The 9,260-nt window shown below is 41.0% G+C and overlaps 1 protein-coding gene across 2 annotated transcripts in view; it reads right to left on the bottom strand.

The window, feature by feature from the left end:
* itgb1a (integrin, beta 1a) overlaps positions 1–9,260 on the bottom strand; it is a 26,321-nt gene that overhangs the window by 2,228 nt on the left and 14,833 nt on the right. For both annotated transcript variants that reach the window (XM_005740565.1, XM_005740564.1), the window contains exons 2-15: positions 6,512–6,578; positions 6,066–6,151; positions 5,403–5,634; positions 5,140–5,310; positions 4,541–4,779; positions 4,141–4,296; positions 3,953–4,048; positions 3,485–3,574; positions 3,090–3,230; positions 2,774–2,976; positions 2,420–2,658; positions 2,094–2,316; positions 1,160–1,392; positions 790–956 (exon numbers count right to left, since the gene is read on the bottom strand). In XM_005740565.1, coding sequence (XP_005740622.1) covers positions 790–956; positions 1,160–1,392; positions 2,094–2,316; positions 2,420–2,658; positions 2,774–2,976; positions 3,090–3,230; positions 3,485–3,574; positions 3,953–4,048; positions 4,141–4,296; positions 4,541–4,779; positions 5,140–5,310; positions 5,403–5,634; positions 6,066–6,151; positions 6,512–6,578 — 2,343 coding nt within the window. The remainder of the gene's footprint in view (positions 1–789; positions 957–1,159; positions 1,393–2,093; positions 2,317–2,419; positions 2,659–2,773; positions 2,977–3,089; positions 3,231–3,484; positions 3,575–3,952; positions 4,049–4,140; positions 4,297–4,540; positions 4,780–5,139; positions 5,311–5,402; positions 5,635–6,065; positions 6,152–6,511; positions 6,579–9,260) is intronic.

Below are 9,260 nucleotides of genomic sequence, written 5' to 3'. Positions count from 1 at the left end.
AAATAGATCATAACTGATGATAGATACCTAAAAATTATAGGATGAAGATAAAAACAAATCAAACAAAGCATCTGGGTATGATATTTGACACAGACGTCTTCCTTTTATCTTGTCAGGGAGCAGGATTACATGCACTCTTATTTTTCAATATTACAGGGATGTGGAGCTTTAGGCCACGCTGCCTGTGGGAATAAGAAAGACCCCGAAATGCAGAGCAGCTTTACTGCTGCTGATTAGAGACATCTGCACCATCAACCCCATTATTCACTGCAGGTTTGACAAACTCCTGCCACTAGATGGGGGAATATTACTGCACATGGAATTATGCTGAAATCCAGATTTTTGTTATATAGATATTGGCAGATGATGTGGAAGAAGCAGGGAGGGGAGGAGTTGTGGCTACTCCCCAGAAAAAGTCCAGCTATGCTCAGAGTGCATAGCATTCCCAAAAAAGTCCACACAGTCTTCAACATTTTTCCCTCTTTATTTTGAGCTCCGCTCAAAAGCAACAAATACAGTCTGTGTGTGCAGCTGTGGGACGGTGGAGAGTGAGAACAAGATACTTCATAATGATTTCGAAAAGTCTGCAAATCTCGTCCGTTGCTAAAAAACAACAATGATCTTCGCAACTTAATTCTCTGACAGCGGCTGCTGTTGCTGAGCAGCCAACCGACACCTGTTTTCCACATTTAACTTACTAACCTCATCCAAAAAAACCAAAACTAAAACAATCAAAAACATTTATCCTGCTCGTCTTTCACAGAGCCACTTCCTGTTCCAGGCACTCACCGTGTCCCATTTGGCGTTCATCTTCTCCTTTTCAAACTTGGCGAACTCTCTTCTGTCGTGGATGATCATCAGCAGCTTCCAGATCAGCAGCAGGGCTAAGCCAATGAGGACAATGCCTGCGACCACGCCGGCCACAATGGGGATGATGTCAGGACCGGAGGGGCAGTCTGAAAAAGAGCAGGGTTCAGCAGGCAGCTTGAAATCGCAGTGCAGCAATAACACCATGGGAGTAACATACCATCACACAGCTATATGTGAGTAAACAAAAGCTCTATTTTTGTAAGCCAACCACCATGGCCCCTGTAATTAGCTTTTTCTGTAACAGAAACCTTCCACACCCTGTTCCCAGTGAGCCCAGCCCTCTCCTTACCCAGCTTGTCGACCACATGGACTTCCCTTTCCGTGTCGTTGACAGCGTAGGTATAGTAGAACCAGCAGTCATTGGCATCCCTCTCCTTGCAGTGCATCACGGGGTAAGGGTAGTCATTGGGCTGCGGCAGCTTGTTCCTGTCCTTCACTGTAATCAGGTTAAAGTAGCTGCACTCCTCTTTGCATGTTTTCATCTTCTCACCGGTGCCAAACGCCCGGCACTGGACACACAGTCTGGAAAGGACAAGGAGTGTTGTTAGTAAACACTCAGTTAGATTTGCCACGTGACAACAAAAAAGAAACAACTGCAGCAGCCCATCTACCTCCTTGTTGTCATGGAGTCAGTTAACGTAGCCTTATTTCTTTATTTTATTTAGATTTTTGATAATTTTCTTTTTTTTTTGTTATTTTTTTTGTTATATGTTGACACGTTATTATTAGCAATGAATATATGACAGATCAGCTATTACTAAGTTCTTATTTGCAGTGGATATGCAGTCAGATTTTACTCAAAGCTGATTTACGTACATGTACTTGCATAGTACAGAGACATTATGAGAGCAAACACTTAAAGAGAAGTGTTCAGCAGCTGAACAGGAACACACATGCCAATCACCTATTATTTTAATGCATGCACACAGTAGAGGTTTGCAATAATTTCAGTGAGCATGCACTCACAGCCGTAGTAAAGCTGTAGATATCTGCACCAATCACTACAGTATCTTGTCAGCACTCCCAATTGAGCCTTTAATTACCTTGTGATGCCTTGTGATTTATAAGTATATTCTTTTAAACATCAGACATATTTTTCTTTTCTATAGTAAATAAAATATGGGTTTGTAAATCATTGCATGCTGGTTTTATTTACATTTTACACAACTTGTCATCTATGAAATATATGCAAAACCAGAACTATTTCTACACATCAGACTTACTTGTGTTCAGCGCAGACTCCTGGACAGGTAGGGCAGGTTTCACATGTGGGACCCTGGAACTTGGGGTCTGTGCACTTGCAAACGCCACACTCACATCTTCCTCTGCCGTTACAGATCTGCTTGTTGGTGGCCAAACATGTGCTGTTGTCCAGAGAACAGTCACAGGCTCTACCGCTCCACATGGGGTCGCAGATACACTCCCTGCACACACATCGTCCATTCCCTAAGGAAAAAAGTTAAAAAAGGAAAATTGTGATTAAATACTGTAAATGGCCTAAACACTTAAATGAAGCCACAGATATAATCTGTAACATTGACACACTCACCTCCACACAGTTTGTTTTCAGAGCGATCACAGTTGAAGTTGTCACACTCGCAGAACTGGCCGCTGTACCTTTCCTCTGGGTTGGGTCTCTTCTTGCACTCGCATGTGCCGCACACGCATTCACCGTTGTTGCTGCAGATGTCCGTGCTGTTGTCTTTACGGCAGGTCTGATCCATGTCGTCTGTAGCCATGTCGTTGCTGCTGCATTCACAATTTCTACCCACACGGCCTTCAAAACACCTGAGACAATAAAGGGGAGGTTGTGATGCATTTTAAAAGAAGTCCAAGTACATGCGAAGGCGAGAAGTGAACGATGGCATTTTTCAGCAAAATATCTTTTGAATTAAAGGCTTACCTGCACGCTCCACACTCAAAGGTCCCATTTAAGGAGCACTTTTCGCTTTTTTTAACAACATCGTTATTCTGGCATTGACAGTCACAGATGAAGTTGAGGATAATCTCCACCTCCTCTGTGAATCCCAGGGGCTTTATCTTGATGGTCTCACTCTTGCCTTCATTTGGACAGCCCTTAGATGTCACAGTGATGTTAAAGTTGACCTGAGTAATGGAATAAGAAAGAAAGCCTAAATGAGAGAAGAATGGTGTGAAAACTGAAATGGAAAATATGAACTGTGAACTGCAACAACAAGAAGTCATTCTGTATTTCCCACCTCATCTCCAATTGAGATATTGGAGCACTTTCGTCCATCGTCCTTGTCGTTAACCACTCCGTTCTTACACTGTGATTTGTATTCTATCTCCACTCCCTCTGGGAGCTTGCTGTTGTCTAGAATAACTTCAGATGAGAGAGACTGCCAAAAACCAAAAACATAACAACATGAAGGTTTTTTTCCTGCTTTGGAATTTCATCTGGTAGCTTTGTTTTGACAGAGTACATTACACAAAGGCATGGCTGTAGGTTAAATGAGAATACAAGTACAAAAAAGGAATGTTCCAGCTCAGTAATCGCTACAAGATTTTAACAGAGTTCATATGAGGAAATGATAACTTGATCAAAGTTTTATGACATTATGCTAACAGCAAAAAATCTCAACAATGTACTTACATTGTAAGCGTCTATGATGAGGTTGATTACATTGCTGGAGTTGGCAGACAGTGTACCCACTGCAGACTTTGGTATCAGATTTTTCAGTTCCTGTGGAGGAAGAGGCATGTTCAGAGCAAAACTTCAGAACTCTATTAATCTCGTGGCCTCAGAAAGAGACACAAGTTGTTTCAACTTACACTACAGCCCACAAAATAATATTTTAACCATTTTATTGCAGATTCTGATCACACAAATTTCAACTATTGCTTTGATGGGTGTTCACACTTCGAAAGGTGAGCCTAAAAAGCAACAGCTTGTTAGCAAGAAATAATGAGAACTTCAAGGGGATGGTAGTCTTAACTTAGCAGATGGCTAAGCTTTTTGCAGATGTTTTTGTTGCACTGGACAAACACATGCATGCTTAAAAAATGACAATGAAGAAAGACGTGAATGAGTATCACAGGGATAAGAAGAAGAAGAACTAACTTGGTACACAGGCTGAAACTCCTCTGTGACTGCAAAGATAGTCTGAATGTTGTTGTCGCTTAGCTTCTGGACCAGGTGAGCAATTGAGGGATAATCCTTAAAAAGACCAAGGAAGAGAAAAAGCCATATTTACAAAATCAACACAGCTAACCTGTACAAAACAACCAAAGCACAAAGGAACTACTTACATAATAGTGGCTCATTGTGTACACATTGTCCTCCAAGTGACATTTTCCATCATTAGGCAGTACAATGCCTCCCAGTTTGCCATCTCCAGCAAAGTGGAAACCGGCATCAGTGGAGAACACCAGCAGACGCGTAACATTCCTCCAGCCAATTTCCTTCTGATAAATAAAAAAGAAAATATATTAAGTAATTACCAGAACAGCTTAATATGTGACACATGAACTTTTGACTACATCCACAAATCTCCTTGTAAACACCAAGCACTCATAAAATACCTTTTTGACACTACATCTAAACACTTTTACTGGCACTATATCCCTCCAAGCAAGCCCCATAATGACTGGAAAATTACTTGAGAGTGAAAATTTCCCACAGGATCGCTTTCCTTTTCTTGATGCTTACCCCGCAAACAGCCACTTGCATGATGGCGTCAAAGCCCCCCTCTGGAGAGTCCAGGTTTCCTGAGATTTGCTGCTTGCCCACCAGAGAGTTGAACATATTGCCGTCACTGGTCAGACTCAAGACATTCTTGTAGCTGAAGGGGCTGGTGCAGTTCTGGTCCCCTGTGCATGGGTTTAGCAGCTTGGATGGAGTGGTGCTGATGTAAGGCATGACCGTCTTCTCCACAAACGAACCAAAACCTGCAAAATAAATTTTAAACTAAACTAAACTAAACTAGATGTTTGCTTTGACAATGCGTATGTCTGTAACTGTGGGGTTAGGTGTGAGGCACAACGGCCTGATTATCTTTTAATCCTGCATATGATTAGTTGTTTGTTTTTTTTGCTTGTTTTTAAATGAGAATTGAATTGAATTGAAAAGAACTTCATCCAACCTCAAAATTGCTTTAAGAGTATACCTCTAAACTGTCTATCTATTTATTTTTATAGTTTTGAGGGGGGCTACAAATGTATATTTGTGCAGTTATAAAAGTCTTTCTTTACTTGTGTAATTACATTTTATAGTGAGAAAATTAAACAGGTGTTATTGATAATCCCCACCTATATGAAAATCACTGGTGATCTTTTTCATCTCCAACATGAGACTGGTTCCCAGGTTCTTGACATTCTCCAGATCATCCTTCATTGAGTAGGACAGGTCCATCAAGTAGTACAGGTCAATGGGATAATCTTCAGCTCGTTTGAACTTCAAGTCAAAAGACTGGGGCTGACCTACATAAAGAGATCACATTTAAAGTTTAAATAAAACTGAGGTTGCTCCAGCCTGGATGCACTTCCAGTAACAGTATAAAATGTGTTCTCACCAGATCGAAGGTTGAGTCTGAGTTTCTGGGGCTGGATCTGAGTGATTTCCTCTGGCTTTGGTTTATTGGTTTCGACCCCAGTAACCTTTTTGCGATTGGTCACACGCTTGTTTGTGATGATCCACTTCTTGCCGGTTGGATTCTGAATTTGCGAATCATTACAGCCCCTGTCTTTTAAAGACTCTACCTCATCACAACGGGTTGACAAGGCTTCACCCTGTTTGAGGAAGCTCTAAGAGCAGCAGCACAGAGAGAATTAAAGGAGCAGTCTGTCAGTTTAACAAGTTAAAATCTGTTCATATGTAGGCATCTTTGTTATGTGTAAACAAGGATGTTCTACAATGTACAACAAGCCAAATGATCACTTTGGAGAGAGAGAGTGGAGACTAGAAAAGTATAACAGACTACAGCCTACCCTGCGCTCCTAGGTAGGAGCAGTCTTTGTAAATTGGATGAGTGTAAAATACTGGCTTCTTGCTCCTCTGTATATCATTGATATAAAAGATTGCTAAAAATGCCACCCTTCTCTTTGGGAATTGACGAATCTATCGATGTTTCAAAGATAACAAAGAGTATAAGCCTAACATAAAACATAATGTTAGGCTTAACAGCTGTTTTCACTTCCGCAGCAGTGAAAACAGCTGACCACTTCAGTTCACGTACTTCCTGTTCACACCAGCCACATTTGGCTCCAGCCTGGATGCATTCCCCACAGTGTTTGGCATTGGCACTGATGCACTCGTTCCCCTCTAGATGGAAAACAAAGAGAGAAGAGAGAGCAGAGTCAGAGGGAGGAGAGGTATAGCGCAGTCGCTGCAAAATAAGCAGTCCTGTTAAGCCCCCGCCTGCGCGCTTACAAATCGGTTCCTCTGCAACACTCCGCGTCTCAATGGTAATGGGAGACAGAGACGGATAATTCCATTTTTTCCATTATCCTCTATGCCCTGATGCTGAAGTGGAGCTCTGCTCAGCAACATCATTAACCCTCCCTCGCCACAGTGGGACTCATCAAAATAAACTGCATGTTTACTATACGAGCTGACATCAACAAAATGATGTAATTGGGACACATGAAGGATGCTACGGAAATATCAAGAGGAAAATCTTACCTTTCTGAGGATTACAGTAGCAAAAGACTCCTAACAACAGAGATATCAAGATCACCTTCAGGTCCATCTGAAAAACACACAAGGGGAAAAAATATATACATCAAGGTGTTCTGGTCTTGACATAAACAGAGCGACTGCTGTTTTGAAAAGCATAATGCCATTTTGACTGTGCCTTTATTTCCAATAACAGGATCTGGTGTGCTTGGTGGCCTGAGTGTCTGAATTAATAATATCCACGGATAAAAAGGTCCACAAGAGTGAGAACGAGTGTCCAAGAGATGACAGATTAAACCTGCAAATAGCTTGGTTATAATTGGAGGTAATAAATTATCCCGTTATAGCGTGCTTGGCTATTCTCAGATGGTCATAGGGTAACAGGCCGCTCATTTAAATCAAACCACTTTCACTCACGCACGCACAAAAGATTACATCAACTCATCCTTAGCTTGGACTGTACCTATTATTTATTTCTCTCCCACAATTCCTTTTACTGTAAATAGCATCAGCTCCCTAGAGTCATCCCCTCTGTCGTCGTGTACATTGATCCCTGTCTGACTGCAGGCCATTTGGTTGGCTAGTTGCTGTGTGTGGACATATTTTATCACAGATAGCTCAAAGCTGCTAAAATGCTCAACAACTTATTTTAGCAACAAATATGCTAATGCCCAAATACTGTAAGTAGGCATGAGCTCATAGCCTAGCTAAAACAGCTGAGTTCGAGTTTACAGGCTTTATTTTTATGTATTTTACGTTTTATGTTTTTTTTTACTGTTTTCACAGTGTTTCGTTTTTATGTCTCTGTGTCACTATAAATTCTGCATAACCGATGATTATATTAAGATATAGTTAGTGCTGGCATTCTTTAAGATTCGCAGCACCTCTTACTGGCAGACCTACTCAGCCACAGCTGAGAAAGCTCCTCGACAGAACTGTCAACCAACCACCAGCCAGCAAAGGATCAGATCATGTTGAATCTAAAACATGTGGAAGGTATACCCAACACTCCATCTGACCATAAAACACAAACTGATGGTGAGTCATTGCTAAAATATTCTCAGAATATAGAAGTCTACCACACTACATGTCAAGGATCCAAATTAGAGACTGACAGACAGACAGCGGTAAAGTCACAAAACTTTGATTTTAACTTATTTAGACTACTGGCTGCTGCTGGCTATTCATGGAGGCTGCAATAAAAGACTGCATTCCCTCACACTGTGCTAAAGGAAGCTCTGATGTTCAGTGTTCACTGTGTTGACTGATGCATTCCTAAGCACTTGTGTGAATGTGTGTGTGCGAGTCCGTTTATCCAGACACAGAGGGACAGACGGCCTGTCTACAGCCCCCCAGATTAGATCAGCTGGCTTGGCACTGCTGGGCATGGGCAGCATGTTCTAGTTGGTGTTGGAGCTGGACATTTAATAGAATAAAAAGATCCCATAGCATCTTCTATGGTAGAATACAGATCTATGACCCAGCTTTAAATGTTGCGAATGATTGGTTTATGTGTAGTCAGTATACAGGATAAAGAGGTGACTCAGGTGAAAATCCTGATCTTAAAATCAAAGAGGTTCACAAACATGATATTTCTGTGTATGTTTCTTGTTTGCAGTCAAATAAAAACAATGGCAATAAGACTCTTTTCAGGTGTCAAGTTAGAAAAATAACCATGCTGTCTTCAGTCCCATGAAGCTTTGCAGCTGTACAGAGGAATGCTTAGTAAATAACTACAGCAGGATATAGAGCTGAAGACTGAGAGCAGCCCAAGGAAGGTTCAGGAACAGGTCATCCAGAAACGTCAGACTTCCCAGACTTCTAAATCAACTAAATAACTTGTTAATATTTCCAGGTGCTTTTCCTCACACACTGTTATATGTTTTAGTAAAATAAAAAGGTAGAAAAACTATTACTTCGAAAGCAAAAACCCACCACTGATAAGGTAGGACATGCTTGGTGGAAAGTTGTTTATTATATAAGCATGAATGTTTAAACTCAACTGTAATCTGTCTGTTTGCATTTCAGAAATGCAGTTTATGCAATTCATAAATGATAAAATTCAGCGTAGAATGCAATCAGACCAATTTATCAGCTGATATTAGCCATCTGGTCTATTGGTGTCTGCATGCGTAACTGCTGATAAATGAAAATTTAACAGGTAAAGAAATGGGAGAGACACCCTTCAACTACTCTTTACTTTTCTTGCTGGCAGTCAGCTGATTCAAACAGAGTTGAGCAGAGTAAATATAAGAAAACAAAAAGCTACACAACATTTTTGGGGGAAATGCTTATGTTTCATGGGTCTGAAAGCAGCCAAGATGCCCCCCCGCGCACGCGCACGCACAAACACATCCTCCAACCACACACACCCATATTTTGCTCCATTGCGGTTTATTTCACACCTTAATTGTTATTTAGTAAACAATTAAGCAAATACAAGTAATCTGCAATAAATTACAGGTAGTAATAAAATAAACTACTAACTCTTTTACGCTGCATCCACACCTACACAAGTATTTTTGAAAATGCAGCTGTTTCGTCCACACGTAAACGGCGTTTCGAATCACCGAAAACTGAGATTTTTTAAAACTCCTTCTTTGCGTTTACGTGTAGACGAGGAATACAGAGTTCGTCACACAACGTCAAAGGTATGTGCCTTTTTTCACATCACACTGTGCGCCACGTTATTGTTTACATGAGATGAATTGCAGAATGGCAGATAGAGACAAAATGTTAATCTATCTTCAGTTTT

The sequence above is a fragment of the Pundamilia nyererei genome, unplaced genomic scaffold (genome assembly GCF_000239375.1).
Source record: "Pundamilia nyererei isolate P.nyererei 1_Seehausen unplaced genomic scaffold, PunNye1.0 scaffold00101, whole genome shotgun sequence".
Taxonomy (NCBI): Eukaryota; Metazoa; Chordata; class Actinopteri; order Cichliformes; family Cichlidae; genus Pundamilia; species Pundamilia nyererei.
Note: the sequence above shows the minus strand (reverse complement) of the source record. Positions and strands in the feature narration are given on the sequence as shown.